At 44.6% G+C, this 17533-nt stretch overlaps 1 protein-coding gene across 12 annotated transcripts in view; it reads left to right on the top strand.

The window, feature by feature from the left end:
• LOC133150815 (ETS-related transcription factor Elf-2-like) overlaps positions 1 to 16474 on the top strand; it is a 106921-nt gene extending 90447 nt beyond the window's left edge. For all 12 annotated transcript variants that reach the window (XM_061273433.1, XM_061273375.1, XM_061273408.1 and 9 more), the window contains 3 exons: positions 14638 to 14830; positions 14951 to 15178; positions 15434 to 16474. In XM_061273433.1, coding sequence (XP_061129417.1) covers positions 14638 to 14830; positions 14951 to 15178; positions 15434 to 15935 — 923 coding nt within the window. In that variant the 3' untranslated portion in view covers positions 15936 to 16474. The remainder of the gene's footprint in view (positions 1 to 14637; positions 14831 to 14950; positions 15179 to 15433) is intronic.
• The last annotated feature ends 1059 nt before the right edge of the window (positions 16475 to 17533 follow it).

A 17533-nucleotide genomic window follows, 5' to 3' on the forward strand; every position in this document is an offset into this window, starting at 1 on the left:
TCATACACACACCCATTCATGAGGATCCTCTGCGCGCACACGCACACACACCAGCACAAAAGGATGACGCAGAACATATATGATCACATAGAACGCACTAAGAACACCTTTTTACCCGTCTTACTTGTCAGATTTATTCTCTATTTTACTTTTAGAAGCTATTTGTAATTATTTTCCATTTATTTAGCCAATTTTAACTTCAGTACTTCTTTATCTTACTTTATCTGTTTAACACAAATATCTCCTTAATTTTGGCAGCCAGGTTCCCACTTCATTACATGGAAACCTGATTTGATTTGATTTTGGCCTAGTCATTTCCGATCTTTGCATTTTAGTTCATGTCGGGGTAGGGACTTTCGCTTACTATTTAAGAGGAGTGCTCAAATGAGATCACTCTCAGTCAAACCGTTCACAAGCATACCACACGCGTTTTTCAATAACAGAGGAGTCCGCCCCTCCTGCTGCGGAATTTAACTAACATAAAACGTTAAGTGTATTAAGTGACCTCTTGTCACAGCTCATTCATTCCTTTTTAGTAGAATTAATATTCCTACTCACAGTCTGCTGATTCTCTTCCTCGGAAGATCTCGTCAACCCTCCCGGTGTCCAGCCGGACTGATCGAGACAGTCCCGTCAAAGGGCTTTTGTTTTACCTCGGCCGAGGATTGTCACCTGCGTCGAAGAGCCCGCTGGAACCGTTCAAGGCGTGTCGAGATCCCGGACGAGACCCCAATTTCTGTCAGGTTTATTTCGATGACGGAATAACTATTAAGAGAAGAGCAACAGCAAACAGACCACAAGTGAGACAGAATATTAAGTCTTTTCTCGCGAGGACTGCAGTACAGATAGCTTACAACAATCTCTACACACACTAAATATCTGTAGGCACTCCCGCTCTTTTTATTTGGATTTGCCCTACCCACAGTGTGAGACATAAGCCACGAAAGGGGAGGAGGAAAGCATGTGGGCTTTGTCTCGTAAGGAAAAAATCACTAGGTGTTTACATACTGATAAGAACATCTGGGAAGAGGAGTTTGAGTGGACTGGATACAGAAGAAAAAACCTTTGACCTCTAGTTAAAACATAACAAGGGAAGTTTTACGACATTGTGTAGGATGCAACAAGCTAAGTTATTTATTACTGGTTGTATACATTCCAACCTAATCCTACGATCAAGATAGTTAGGAAACCCTGACAGTAATATTGCAGTAAAGCATTGATTAGAGAACGCATGATAACATATATATACATTTTTCTAACAACACCCTAGATCGCAGTTCGATGATCGACTTTGTAGTCGTGTCATCGGATTTACGGCCGCATGTTTTGGACACGCGTGCGAAGAGAGGGGCGGAGCTGTCAACTGATCACCACCTGGTGGTGGGTTGGCTCAGATGGTGGGGGAAGATGCCGGTCCGACCTGGCAGACCCAAACGCTCTGTGAGGGTCTGCTGGGTACGTCTGGCGGAATCCCCTGTCAGGAAGAGCTTCAACTCCCACCTCCGGCAGAGCTTTTCCCACATCCCGGGGGAGGTGGGGGACATTGAGTCCAAGTGGACCTTGTTCCGCGCCTCCATTGTTGAGGCGGCCGACCGAAGCTGTGGCCGTAAGGTCATTGGTGCCTGTCGTGGGGGCAATCCCCGAACCCGCTGGTGGACACCGGCGGTAAGGGATGCCGTCAAGCTGAAGAAGGAGTCCTATCGGGCCGTTTTGGCCTGCGGGATTCCGGAGGCAGCTGACAGGTACCGGATGGCCAAGCGGAACGCGGCTTCGGCGGTTGCTGAGGCAAAAACCCGGGCGTGGGAGGAGTTTGGCGAGGCCATGGAGAATGACTTCCGGACGGCTTCGAGGAAATTCTGGTCCACCATCCGGCGTCTCAAGAAGGGAAATCAGTGCAACGTCAACACTGTTTACAGTGGAGATGGCGTGCTGCTGACCTCGACTCGGGACGTTGTGTGTCGGTGGGGAGAATACTTCGAAGACCTCCTCAATTCCACCTACACACCTTCCATTATGGAAGCAGGGTCTGGGGACTCTGAGGTGGACTCTCCAATCTCTGGGGTCGAAATCACTGTGGTACCGTATTTTGCGCCCTATTAGGCGCACCGGGGTATAAGGCGCACCTTCAATGAACGGCCCATTTTAAAACTTTGTCCATATATAAGGCGCACCGGACTACACCGTGTTCCAAATTATTATGCAAATTGTATTTAAGTGTCATAAAGATTACATTTTTTGTTTTTCAATTAAACTCATGGACGGTATTGTGTGTCAGGGCTCTTTGGATCACTGAAATCAATCTCAGACACCTGTGATAATTAGTCTGCCAGGTGAGCCCAATTAAGGAAAAACTACTTAAGAATGGCGTTCCACATTATTAAGCAGATGACCATTTCCAAGCAACATGGGAAAGAAAAAGGATCTCTCTGCTGTCGAAAAGCGTGAAATAGTTCAATGCCTTGGACAAGGTATGAAGACCTTAGATATTTCACGAAAACTTAAGCGTGATCATCGTACTGTAAAGAGATTTGTGGCTGATTCAGAGCACACACGGGTTCATGCAGATAAAGGCACAACGAGGAAGGTTTCTGCCAGACAAAAACATCGGATTAAGAGAGCAGCTGCTAAAATGCCATTACAGAGTAGCAAACAGATATTTGAAGCTGCTGGTGCCTCTGGAGTCCCACGAACATCAAGGTGTAGGATCCTCCAGAGTCTTGCAGTTATGCGTAAACCCTCTATTCGGCCACCCCTAAACAACGCTCACAAGCAGAAACGGCTGCAGTGGGCCCAGGAATACATGAAGACTAATTTTCAAACAGTCTTGTTCACTGATGAGTGCCGTGCAACCTTGGATGGTCCAGATGGATGGAGTCGTGGATGGTTGGTGGACGGCCACCATGTCCCAACAAGGCTGCGACGTCAGCAAGGAGGTGGCGGAGTCATGTTTTGGGCCGGAATCATGGGGAGAGAGCTGGTTGGCCCCTTTAGGGTCCCTGAAGGTGTGAAAATTACATCTGTAAAGTATGTGGAGTTTCTGACTGACCACTTTCTTCCATGGTACAAAAAGAAGAACCGTGCTTTCCGTAGCAAAATCATCTTCATGCATGACAATGCACCATCTCATGCTGCAAGGAATACCTCTGCATCATTGGCTGCTATGGGCATAAAAGGAGAGAAACTCATGGTGTGGCCCCCATCCTCCCCTGACCTCAACCCTATTGAGAACCTTTGGAGCATCCTCAAGCAAAAGATCTATGAGGGTGGGAGGCAGTTCACATCCAAACAGCAGCTCTGGGAGGCTATTCTGACATCCTGCAAAGAAATTCAAGCAGAAACTCTCCAAAAACTCACAAGGTCAATGGATGCAAGAATTGTGAAGCTGCTATCAAATAAAGGGTCCTATGTTAAAATGTAACTTGACCTGTTAAGATGTTTTTGATTGAAATAGCTTTTGATTTCAGTAAATATGACCTCCTAATGCTGTAAATTCTAAAGATGAGCATTTCAGTTCATAACAACCTATAAAATGTTATAAAACTCTGTTGTGCGTAATAATTTGGAACAGTGCATTTTAAGTTTTTTATTTTTGAAAAATTCTGTTATCATTGGGAGGTTTGTTCAATAACATTCGAATTCATTAAACTAATGGTTGATGACTTGAAAATTATGCTGACTCATTTGCATCGACTATTTAGGAAAATCTGAGATAAATATCATTTGCATAATAATTTGGAACACGGTGTATTTGCTGATTGAAACTGCAAATTAAACTGTGAATTGAAACCAATAGGAAGAAAACAACTCTCGCTCTTTATATAGCTGACGTGTCTTGCGCATCCGTTCTGTGCATTTTATTTCACAACACTTTGCCTTGTTCCTTTCTTCTCTGCTGTTCACTTCAAACACGCTCCATGCGACCGCAATGCTCTCGTATCAGACGCTTGCTCGATCACCTGCTCGTTTGCTGTCCCGTGCGCGCACGGGGCGCGGTGGTGCGTTTACGGGCAGTCGGAGAAATCAACGGCAACAAAAAAAATTACATCCAGCCTAGTTAAGACCATAACAAAGACTATAAAAATGGGACCCATTGCCTCCCTACGTGTGTGACGATCATTGGGACTTAAAAAAAAAAAAAAAAAAAAATTTAAAAATTTTTTGTACCCATGTATAATGCGCACCCCAGATTTTAGGACAACAAATTAGTTAAATTTTGCGCACTATACACGGAAAAAAACGGTACTTACACGTTTCCTGGTCCTGGACAAGTACAAGTCTTGGATATATGGGAGGTTGGTCCCAATTATATTTTCCGCAGTCCTGATTGTCTGTTGCAGTCTGTGCTTGTCTTATTTGGTGGCCGATCCAAACCAGACAGTGATGGAGGTGCAGAGGATAGACTGGATGATGGCAGTGTAGAAGGTCTTCAGCAGCTCCTGCGGCAGGTTGAACTTCCTGAGCTGTCTCAGAAACTACAGCCTCTGCTGTGCCTTCTTCCGGACAGTCGATGTGGCCGGTCCATTTCAGGTCCCGAGAGATTGTGTATCCCAGGAACTTGAAGGTGTCTGTGGAGGGAATAGAACTACTGAGGATAGTGAGGGGTGGAAGTGATGGTCTCTCCTGAAGTCCACTGTCATCGACACAGTCTTGAGCGGGTTCAGTTCCAGGTGGTTTTGGCTGCACCAGTGGACCAGCCGCTTCACCTCCTGTCTGTACGCAGTCTCGTCACATTCCCGGATCAGTCCGATGAGAGTGGTGTCCTCCGCATACTTCAGGAGCTTCACAGAAGAGTCGCCTGAGGAGCAATCGTTGGTGTAGAGAGAGAAGAGCAGTGGGGAGAGTATGCACCCCTGGGGGGCGGCAGTGCTGGTGGTCCGGGTGTTGGATGTGATGGTCCCCAACCTCACATGCTGTCTCCTGTTGGTTTAGGAAGCTGGTGATCCACTGACAGGTGGAGGCAGGCGAGCTGGACGAGCTACTGGTAGAGAATGTTGGGAGCGATGTTGTTGACCGCAAGCTGAAGTCCACAAACAGGATCCTGGTGTATGTTCCTGAGATGTCTAGGTGGTGCAGGATGTAGTGCAGTCCCACATTGACCGTATCATTCACCGACCTGTTTGCCCGGTAGGCAAACTGCAGGGAGTTGTGACGGGGGCCCGTGATGTCCTTCAGGTGGCTCAACACTAGCCTCTCAAAGGATTTCTTGACCACAGATGTCAGGGCGTCAGGTCTATAATCATTCAAACCTGTGATGGCGGGCTTCTTGGCATGATGGTGGAGCTTTTGAGGCATGAGGTGCACCTCACACAGCTCCAGGGAATGGTTGAAGATCCATGCAAAGGTGGGTGCCAAGCTGTTCACCACAGACTTTCAGGCAGGAGGAGGACACGACGTCTGGGCCTGGTGCCTTCCTGACCTTTTGTCTCCGGAACATCTGACACACCTCCTCCTCGCGAAGTGCGGGCGCGGCTTCTGAAAGTGAGAAAGTAGGTGATAACAACGATGGAGGTGTGTACCGGGTGGATGTGGGGGGAGGTGTTTATGTTGATTGTGATGTAGGAGGTCCTGTTGTGTGGGTGGACCGTTCAAACCTGCAGTAACCTGTTTAGCTGGTTTGCAAGCCTTGTGTTCTTCACAGGACGGCAGTTGGTTACTTGAAGCCCGTGATGCTCTGCAGGCCTTTCCACACTGTTGAGGGATCAGGATTGGCAGAGAGGTGCCTCTCCAGGCTCTCCCCATAGGTCCTCCTAGCTTTCCTTATCTCTCGTGTCAGTGTGTTCCTAGCTTGCCTGAACAAGTCACGATCCCCACTCCTGTAGGCTTCCTCCTTGGCTTTGCACAGCATCCTGAAGTTTGGTGTAAACCACGGTTCGTTGTTGTTGTGCGTGCAGAAGGTCTTAGTTTGCATACACATGTCCTCACAAAAGCTAATGTATGATGTCACAGTGTCGGTGAGTTCATGCAGGTCTGAAGTTGCAGCTTCAAAAACACCCCAATCGGTGCAGTCAAAGCAGGCTTGGAGGTCCTGGTTTGACTCCACTGTCGATTTCCACACAGTCCTCACCACAGGCTAAGAAGTTTTTCATTTCTGCCTGTAGGCTGGGATCAGATAAACTAGACAGTGGTCCGAGAGTCCTAAAGCTGCACGGGCCACAGAGCAGTATGCGTCCTTTATTACGGAGTAGCAGTGGTCCAGTGTCTGTGTCCCTCTGGTCGGACACGTTATGTTTTGTCTTTATTTGTGGAGTTCGTGTTAGGTTCACTCTGTTAAAATCACCCAAAACAATGATCAGTGAGTTTGGTAGTTTTCTCTCCACGTCTGTTACCTGGTCAGCTAGTAGCTGTGTGGCTTCGATCGCACCTGTGTGTGGTGGAATGTAAACAGCCGCCATTACGATCGAGGGGAACTCCCGTGGAGAATAAAACGTCCGGCAGTCTATGAAAACCGTCTCTAGGAGAGGGCTGCAAGACTCTTTCAACACTGTGACATCAGTACATCAACATTCATTAATGTAGTTGTACTAGGTTCATCTTGTTTTTTCCTTTTCAATTACTTCTCTGGTTCTTCTATATCAAACAAATTTGTTTTAGGTTCATTTACCTGACATGTTTCGGCGGAATCTTCCGCCTTCATCAGAGTGTCACTCTGATGAAGGCGGAAGATTCCGCCGAAACATGTCAGGTAAATGAACCTAAAACAAATTTGTTTGATATAGAAGAACCAGAGAAGTAATTCATTAATGTAGAAACATAGACCACTTCCTTTTGTTTTTCCCATGAGCTCTGTGCTGTGATCTGCGCGTAGTAGCCGAAACCCAGTTAGCTCTTGAGGGGTGCGTCCGTTGAACCACGTTTCGGTGAAGCACAGGGCGGTGGATTTGCTAACGTACGGGTTCTTCCTCTTAGTTTCAATTCAGTTTAATTAGCAGTTTCAATCAGCAAATAACAAAATGCGTATTACAGGTAATATTTTATTTCACAACACTTTGCCTTGTTCCTTTCTTCTCTGCTGTTCACTTCAAACACGCTCCATACGAACACAATGCTCTCGTATCAGATGTTTGCTCGATCACCTGTTCGTTTGCTGTCACAATGTACCTTACACAAATCCGAAACATTTGTTGCGGATCCGAGTCACGACGAGGGGCAAGTTTTGATTTCCAAGGGTGGTTTTATTTTCACATGTCCGCACGTCACTTTCCTCTCTTTTCATTCTAACCTAACTGATCGTGGTGGTGCCTTTATGGGCAGTCGGAGAAATCAACGGCAACAAAGAAAATACATCCAGCCTAGTTAAGAAATCACCAGAAAGATCACCATGACAATTGTGAATAATAATAAATAATTATTATATACCGTTTTTTTCCGTGTATAGTGCGCCCCCATGTATAATACGCACCCTAAAAATGGCATGCTGATGCTGGAAAAAAGCCTGTACCCATGTATAATACGCACCCAATTTTTATGAATTTTTTTTTTTTTAAGTCACAATGATCGTCACACACGCAGGGAGGCAATGGGTCCCATTTTTATAGTCTTTGGTATGGTCTTACCTAGGCTGGATGTAATTTTTTTTGTTGGCGTTGATTTCTCCGACTGCCCGTAAACGCACCACCGCGCTCCGTGCGCGCACGGGACAGCAAACGAGCAGGTGATCGAGCAAGCGTCTGATACGAGAGCATTGCGGTCGCATGGAGCGTGTTTGAAGTGAACAGCAGAGAAGAAAGGAACAAGGCAAAGTGTTGTGAAATAAAATATTACCTGTAATACGGATTTAGGTAGAGAACTGAACTCTCGCTCTTTATATAGCTGACGTGTCTTGCGCATCCGTTCTGCGCATCTGTAATGGCGGCCTCCGTATGATATCCGGTTTGCGTGTGTGCGCGTGTGTGCGAGAGCGAGAGAGAGCGAGAGCGCGAGAGAGAACGCTCAACCGTAGCGCGCCGCCGACCGCCCAACTGCACCGCGCTGGTCGATTGTGACAGAGCCGTCGCTGAAATTTAGAAGATATTTTTAAAGTCCTGATGTACTTTCTAAAATTTAAGTGGACCTCAGTGCGCACTGCGCAGGGAGCTTAATTTGGTGCGGTCGCGCAACCGCAGCGCGCCGGGCGCTCACTGTCGCATTGCTTAAAGAGCGCATTTGTGTTTTAGGATGAACAGCAGAGACCAAAGGTACAAGGCAAAGTGTTGTGAAATAAAATATTACCTGTAATACGCATTTTGTTATTTGCTGATTGAAACTGCTAATTAAACTGTGAATTGAAACTAATAGGAGGAAAACAACTCTCGCTCTTTATATAGCTGACGTGTCTTACGCATCTGTTCTGTGCATTTTCTTTCACAACACTTTGCCTTGTTCCTTTCTTCTCTGCTGTTCACTTCAAACACGCTCCATGCGACCGAAATGCTCTCGTATCAGACGCTTGCTCAATCACCTGCTCGTTTGCTGTCCCGTGCGCGCACGGAGCGCGGTGGTGCGTTTACGGGCAGTCGGAGAAATCAACGCCAACAAAAAAAATTACATCCAGCCTAGTTAAGACCATACCAAAGACTATAAAAATGGGACCCATTGCCTCCCTATGATCATTGGGACTTAAAAAAAAAAAAAAAAAAAAAAAAATCATAAAAAAAATTCATAAAAATTGGGTGCGTATTATACATGGGTACAGGCTTTTTTCCAGCATCAGCATGCCATTTTTAGGGTGCGTATTATACATGGGGGCGCACTATACACGGAAAAAAACGGTAATAAATAATTGTGATAAATAACTGGAACATCACTCAAATATTGGTGATTTGAACGTCGACAAGACCAAGGAGGTTGTTGTTGACTTCCGGAAGGGTCACACCCAACACCTGCCGCTGACCATCGACGGTGCTGTGGTGGAGAGAGTGAGCAGCGCCAGGTTCTTGGGGGTGCACATCAGTGAGGATCTCTCCTGGTCCACCAACACCGCATCACTGGCGAAGAAGGCCCAGCGCCGCCTGTACTTCCTGCGGAAACTCAGGCGAGCGAGCGCTCCTCCGGCCGTCATGACTACATTTTACCGCGGCACCATTGAGAGCGTCCTCTCCAGCTGTATTGCTGTTTGGGGTGGCGGCTCCACTGACTACAACTTGAAGGCCCCGCAGCGCATAGTAAACACGGCTGGTAAGATTATTGGTGCTTCACTCCCCTCCTTGAAAGACATTTACATCTCCCATCTCACCCGCAAGGCGACCACGATTGTGAGTGATGTGAGTCACCCCGCTCACTCTTTGTTAGAGCTTTTGCCCTCTGGGAAGAGGTATAGGAGCCTGCGCTCCCGCACCACCAGACTCAACAACAGCTTCATACTCCAGGCTGTTAGGATCCTGAACTCGCTTCCCCTTTTCTGCGTAGCGTCCTGTACTTTTGCGCTACGCTTACTGTCTGCTGTATGCACACTGGCTCCGTTTTGCTCCTCTTATTCATTGTGTTATCTGTTTATTTATTATTTATTCATCATTCTTATTGTTTATTGTTTGTGCCTTCTTGTTTTTATATTGTGTCGTTTACTTGTATGTCTATCGTGTAATATGTCTCGTCACCGTGGGATAGAGAAAACGTAATTTTGGTTTCTTTGTGTGTCTTGACATGTGAAGAGATTGACAATAAAGCTGACTTTGACTTTGACTTTTTGACTTTGAGAGTCTCCCATATTTCTTCGCAATCGAGTTTGCTACTGCATGTGCAGTGATACTGACCGGCAGAATAACATCCGATTGTTCCCAAAGATGATCTTTTTTCTGAAATAATTTTACGTTTACGGATTTAAGTCACCCGGCTGGGTCCAAAATTTTTATCAATAGTCAACAGTGCGCCTTATGGTCCGGTGCGCCTTATATATGGATCAAGTGATGAATTTGTTTATCCATACTGGTTGTACACAGTGCTCTGCCAAAATGTTTTAGTACGTTTTAGTACGACTAGTAAATTACGCTTCCCAGCATTACGGTAACTGTAGTCAGGGGGCGTCACCGAATAGCTGTTGTACCCGCGAGGCTATTTCATTTCAAAATAGGCTGCTCCGTTAATGTTTCGAGTAAATCTACGGATCGATATGGAAGGGAAACATAGGTAAGTAGTACCAATGCGTTAGATCGAACTTTAGTCAGTTCTGAACATTTTATAGGAGCTCGTTTGAGAGACGCGATTGTTTACACTTTGCTGAGGCTCATGGGAGATTGCGAGCTGAGGGTCATGGGTTTTTGCGGATGCTAATGCTATAACGATAGCTGCTGTACGCGCGAGGCTATTTCATGTCAAAATAGGCTGCTCTGTTCATGTTTCGAGTAAATCTACGGATCGATATGGAAGGGAAACATAGGTAAGTAGTACCAATGCGTTAGATTGAACTTTAGTCAGTTCTGATCATTTTATAGGAGCTCGTTTGAGAGACGCGATTGTTTACAGAGGGCTCGTTGGTTATTGGCTAGTGGGTGCATACCGCAACCCTAGTCAACCTCGGTTTGTTGCAGTAAAGCTTCTATTTTATGCGCCTTACAGGCCGGTGCGCCTAATAGGGCGGAAAACACGGTATAAAAATGGGACCCATTGCCTCCCTGCTTGGCACTCAGCAAAAGGGTTGGAATTGGGGGGTTAGATCACCAAATGATTCCCGAGAGCGGCGCCGCTGCTGCTCACTGCTCCCCTCTCCCCCAGGGGATGGATCAAAATCACACGAGGATGGGTCAAATGCAGAGGACAAATTTCACTAGATGTGTGTGTGTGACGATCATTGGGACTTTAAAAAAAAAAAAAAAAAAAAAAAGTCAAAATTTGGGTGCGTATTATACATGGGTTGAAGTCAGGGGCCGGCGCTCGGCCAGGTGGCTGTCCAGGGACGGTGGATGGGGCTCGGACATGGCTTTTACGCACACACTACACTAGTATTCTATGGAGCTCTCTTCCCCTTCCGTGGCTGGAAGTGCCACCTCCGGGGATGGAAGTCCACGCCGCCACACACCTGGAAGTCGACGCCGGTGCTTGGGGCCGTGTGGTGGTGAACTATTTATGTTATAGTTATTTGATATATTTTATTTTGTATAGCAACTTGTATATGTTTTTATCGTTAGTTAAGTAGTTGTTGGCTCGTTCAACTCTTGTTTTGTTAAATAAAGAGCCGTTTACCAAACCCACGTCTTTCCTGGTACTTTGTTAACGCTACAATAGAGTTATATACTAGATCTGTGGAATAATGACGAGCCTGACGTCAGGGTGTACTCCGGTGCGACTTATATATTTTGCGCCTTATAATGTAGAGCGCCTTATATATGGATCAATTGATGAATTTGTTGATCGATACTTGTTGTACACAGCGCTCTGCCAAAACGTTTTAGTACGTTTTAGTACGACTTGTAAATTACAAGGTCGCATCGCTTCCCAGCATTACGGCAACCGTGGTCGGGGGGTGGTCACTGAATAGCAGTTAAACCCGCGAGGCTATTTCATTTCAAAATAGGCTGTTCCGTTAATGGTTTTGAGTACGTTTACGGATCAATCTCCAACGGAATCATAAATATCTGCGTAGCGTTTTGTAGTTTTGCGCGATCTTCTGACTGTCTGCTGTATGCACACTTGCTCCATTTTTGCTCCTCTTATTTATTATGTTTTGTTTATTTATTATTTATTCATCACTCTTATTTATTCATTGTTTGTGCCTTCTTGTTTTTATTTTTTGTGTTGTTTACTTGTATGTATATTGTGTACTACAGTGGCTTGCGAAAGTATTCGGCCCCCTTGAACCTTTCAACATTTCGCGACATTTCAGGCTTCAAACATAAAGATATAAAAGTTAAATTTTTTGTCAAGCATCAACAACAAGTGGGACACAATCGTGAAGTGGAACAAAATTTATTGGATAATTTTAACTTTTAAGGCGGCTTGGTGGCGCACTTGGGTAGCACGTCCGCCTCACAGTTCGGAGGGTGCGGGTTTAATTCCACCTCCGGCCCTCCCTGTGTGGAGTTTGCATGTTCTCCCCGGGCCCGCGTGGGTTTTCTCCGGGCACTCCGGTTTCCTCCCACATCCCAAAAACATGCTTGGTAGGCCGATTGAACACTCCAGATTGTCCCTAGGTGTGAGTGCGAGTGCAAATGGTTGTTTGTCTCTGTGTGCCCTGCGATTGGCTGGCAACCGGTCCAGAGTGTCCCCCGCCTACTGCCCGATGATGGCTGGGATAGGCTCCAGCACGCCCGCGACCCCAGTGGGGACTAAGCGGTACAGAAAATGGATGGATGGAATTTAAACTTTTTTAACAAATAAAAAACTGAAAAGTGGGGCATTATTTGGCCCCCTTGTGCTAATACTTTGTAGCACCACCTTTTGCTGCAATTACAGCTGCAAGTCGCTTGGGGTATGTCTCTATCAGTTTTGCACATCGAGAGACTGGAATTCTTGCCCATTCCTCCTTGCAAAACAGCTCGAGCTCAGTGAGGTTGGATGGAGAGCGTTTGTGAACAGCAGTCTTTAGCTCTTTCCACAGATTCTTGATTGGATTCAGGTCTGGACTTTGACTTGGCCATTCTAACACCTGGATACATCTATTTGTGAACCATTCCATTGTAGATTTGGCTTTATGTTTTGGATCATTGTCCTGTTGGAAGATAAATCTCCATCCCAGTTTCAGGTCTTTTGCAGACTCCAACAGGTTTTCTTCCAGAATGGTCCTGTATTTGGCTCCATCCATCTTCCCATCAATTTTAGCCATCTTCCCTGTCCCTGCTGAAGAAAAGCAGGCCCAAACCATGATGCTGCCACCACCATGTTTGACAGTGGGGATGGTGTGTTCAGGGTCAGGGTGATGAGCTGTGTTGCTTTTACGCCAAACATAGCGTTTTGCATTGTGGCCAAAAAGTTCAATTTTGGTTTCATCTGACGAGAGCACCTTCTTCCACATGTTTGGTGTGTCTCCCAGGTTGCTTGTGGGAAAGTTTAAACGAGACCTTTTATGGATATCTTTGAGAAATGGCTTTCTTCTTGCCACTCTTCCATAAAGGCCAGATTTGTGCAGTGCATGACTGATTGTTGTCCTATGGACAGACTCGCCCACCTCAGCTGTAGTTATCTGTCTCAGAACCCTGAGACTATCAAAGAGCAGGTGCATTTATACGGAGACTTGATTACACACAAGTGCATTCTATTTATCATCATCAGTCATTTAGGACAACATTGGATCATTCAAAGATCCTCACTGAACTTCTAGAGTGAGTTTGCTGCACTGAAAGTAAAGGGGCCGAATAATATTGCACGCCCCACTTTTCAGTTTTTTATTTGTTAAAAAAGTTTAAATTATCTATTAAATTTCGTTCCACTTCACGATTGTGTCCCACTTGTTGATTCTTGACAAAAAATTAAAATTTTATATCTTTGTTTGAGGCTTGAAATGTGGCAAAATGTTGAAAGGTTCAAGGGGGCCGAATACTTTCGCAAGGCACTGTATGTTTTGTCACCGTGGGATAGTGGGAACGTAATTTCGATCTCTTTGTGTGTCTTGGCGTGTGAAGAAATTGACAATAAAGGAGACTTTGAGTTTGACTTTGAAATAAGCAGCACCAATGTGTTAAATCAGTTTTCCAGTCAGTTCCGATCACTTTTATGGGAGAGAGTTTGAGAAACGCCACGACACTTTGCTGAGGCTCATGGGAGTCTGTGAGCCGAGGCTCATGGGAGTTTGCGGGTGGCTAATGCTATAATGATAGCTGCTATACGCATGAGGCTATTTCATTTGAAAATAGGCTGCTCCGTTCATGTTTCGAGTAAATTTACGGATCGATAAGGAAGGGAAAAATAAGTAAGCAGTACCATTGTGTTAGAATGAACTTTAGTCAGTTCCGATCATTTTATAGGAGATAGTTTGAGAAACGCGATTGTTTACAGGGGGCTGCCACGACACTTTGCTGAGGCTCATGGGAGTCTGCGAGCTGAGGCTCATGGGAGTTTGCGGATGCCTAATGTTACAATGATACCTGCTATACACACGAGGCTATTTCATTTCAAAACAGGCTGCTCCGTTAACGTTTCGAGTAAATTTACGGATCGATATGGAAGGGAAACATAAGTAAGCAGTACCAATGTGTTAGATCGAACTTTAGTCAGTTCTGATCGTTTTATAGGAGATAGTTTACAAAACGCGATTGTTTACAGAGGGCTCATTGGTTATTGGCTAGTGGACACTAGTCAACCTCAGTTTTTTGCACTGTAGCTTCTATTTTATTCGCCTTTTGATCCGGTGCGCCCTATATATGAAATAATTTGTAAATAATAAAAAATTAAATGAGGGTGCGCCTTATGGTGCGAAAAATACGGTAGTTCCCTCTCCATCTCCAACAACTCTTGAGACAGTGGCAATAGAAAGGACAAACTGGAGAGGTTGAGTTTTGCCTAAATAAGGTGGAAAAAAACTAACAAACATGACATGATACAAAAATTTGAAACTCCTCTAGAATCAAAACTATTTGGAGTAGGACAATACAATTTCGCATGATACCCTAAATCTCTTTGTAGATTTCATAAAAAATAAATCAGGAAAATCCATGACTTGATTTCGTAAACCTTGGTCCAGTTGACTTTTTGGTAAGCATTTGCTTTAAGATTGACATTCTGTTCTTCTAGGCAACACCACCTACCTGTGGGAGTTTTTGCTGGAGCTGTTGCAGGACAAAAACACATGTCCTCGATACATAAAGTGGATGCAGAGGGAAAAGGGCATCTTTAAATTGGTCGACTCCAAAGCCGTGTCCAAACTTTGGGGGAAACACAAGAACAAACCTGATATGAACTATGAAACGATGGGCCGAGCCCTAAGGTCAGCCATTCTGCACAAACTAAAACGTTGAATTTTTTTTCAAAATAAGCATTTCTATTAAACATATAATAAGCATGTTGTACAATGCCAATGCCGTAAGTCCAGTGCCTTCATATGCAGATATTATTACCAGCGTGGAATCCTTGCAAAGGTGGAAGGTCAGAGGTTGGCCTACCAATTCAAAGACATGCCAAAGAACATTCGAGTCATCGAGGATGATGAAGGTGAAGACAGCGAGGGCGTGGTGTCTAACCAGCCGTGTCCCAAAATCCTGGGCACCACCACCGCTGCTGCCTACAACCCTCAGCAAACCTATGTCACAATCATCCCCAATACCACCACCACCAGGTCTCACACTTAAGTGCACTTTTGAGATTTTTTTCTTTTATTCAGCTCTGCAATTAAATTGTCATAAACCACACAAATAATTATATAATGGTTAAACTTTTCACTTAAACATTTTTTGTTGGTCATGTCAATCTCAATGGTTCTTGAAGTCATCAAATAACACAACTTTATAATAGTGCTAATAAAGAAAACAGACATTCAATAGTCTGTGTGTTGGCGAACTGCTGTTAATGATTGTTTTTCTTTCTCCAACAGGCCTATCCGTGCCATGCCTGTAGTAATGACGAACTCTCTTGGTCAAGTGACATTAAACTCTTCCCCTATCCTAACTACCACTGCAGGAACACCAGTTACAGTAGCTAGCGCTAATGCAGCCCCAAAATTGGTCATCCAGACCCTGCCCGCCATGCTGCCGTCTGGTTCCAAACCAGGTGAGAAAATAACAATCATCACTATCCCAGCCAACCAGCTTGCCACGCTCATGCAGGCGAATCCATCTGGCCACGTGACCCAGCTCATACAGGCCAAGCCTGTCACTACACATCTAACACAGGCTTTCGCAAAGCCAGTGACAACCCCAGCTGTCCATCTAGCTGTAGGCACACCAGTGCCACAGCTTATCTTGGCCAAACCACAGCTCTCTGTACATGTCCAAAGTCTCACCCAGAAAAAGGAGTCCTCCAACAGTCAGCCACAATCAGAGGTCACATCCCTCTTCAGTCAACCAGCATTGCCAGAAGAAAGCCCAGGTTCCTGAAAAGTCAAACTTCATTTGGGATGGGTTTAGGGCAAATGATAAACTGTATATGCTGCAAAGGAAGGCATGTTATACCAAATCCCGATCCCTTACCCACCACACAGTCCTCCTTTTTGACTGCCAAAGGCTTCTCTCATCATAGACAAATTGAAACCCCATAGAAAAGGATCGAAACTGGTATGTGAAAAAACAAAGTTAAAAGATGGGCAGCCTTAGATTGCGAATAAAACATTTGTAGTCAAACAGTATATAAACTCACTGAAAAGATTTTGTAAATGTAAATGTACAGATCATTTTGATACGAAGCAGGTATGTTTTCTTCTCTTAAGTTGAGTTTGGTTGTCATCTTTGTTTTACAGGTTTGTCCTTCCCCTTCACTGTTTTAAACACTGCATTTTTTGTACTGCAATTTAAAAGGGAGTCAAAAGATATATCCAAATCAGAAGTTAGATTTGTCTTCTATATATGAAGTATAGTAAACTATTATTTCTTGCTATCAGTTTTACTAAAATGTGTTATAAAAAAAGAAGAACATTTGTCTTTCATTCTGTGTCATTGTGGCCGCAAAGTGTGCTAGAAAAGTTGTTTGTGGGTTCTGGCATACTATGGAGTGTTGTTTGTAAAACATCTGACGTTAAAAACAGCAACAGTTTGGCACATTTATGTTCAAATAGGCAGGCTGTTATCTTCAGACATCAACCCTATTCTCAAGCCCCAGCTCTCAGTGCTTGAATTGGTAGAAAGTGTGCTCAGCACCAGAACAACGTAAATTGCATCTAAAATTTTGTCTAGTCAAAATTCAAAGTAGCTAGTAACTCTGGGAAACCAATAGTCACAATTAAACTATTTATCTTTCTTTACAACAGCCATACACCCATTTGCTATACCACGTTTTCTGTTCAGGGTCACGGGTGCTGGAGTTTATCCCAGCTGACTGGGTGAAAGGTGGCCTACACCCAAGGTTTGTTGCAAGTCAGTTCAGGGTACATAGTGAGACGGGCAACCATTTACACTCGCTTTCTCATCGTCACTGAGTGGGAATTCAAACCACACTACCTGTGAACCAAGTCAGATGAATGCACGGAGAACCATTCATACTCACTTCTCATATTAACAGACTCCATTACAACTTAGAGCTCATTATCTCTTCACTCCAGTACAGCACAGTTCACAGTAATTATCTAATAACTTATCCTCACAATATCCAACTTTTCATTGCAATCACAATGTTTTAAATGATTATTCATAGATTTTAAAAGAAAACAATTACCAAAACTCAACTATTGTATTTTCCGCACCATAAGGTGCTTCGGGTCAAAAGACGCAGACTCAATTGCGGTGGCTTTTCTGTACTCAATCCACACATGGGGCACACTGCATTATAGGCATATGCATTCCATGACTTACAGTAAAAAAAAAAAAACATCACCAAAGCACAGACAAAGACAGTGAGTTTGGTTGTATAAGTTCAGTTGTACTTTATTCTACTATTTAACCATTTACTGTTCTCACGTTATTGTTAAACGATATTCATACGCAAATCCTTCAAAGTCCGCATCTTCTGTATCCGAATTAACTAGTTGGGCAAGTTCGCCATC

The sequence above is a fragment of the Syngnathus typhle genome, linkage group LG1 (assembly GCF_033458585.1).
Source record: "Syngnathus typhle isolate RoL2023-S1 ecotype Sweden linkage group LG1, RoL_Styp_1.0, whole genome shotgun sequence".
Lineage (NCBI taxonomy): Eukaryota > Metazoa > Chordata > Actinopteri > Syngnathiformes > Syngnathidae > Syngnathus > Syngnathus typhle.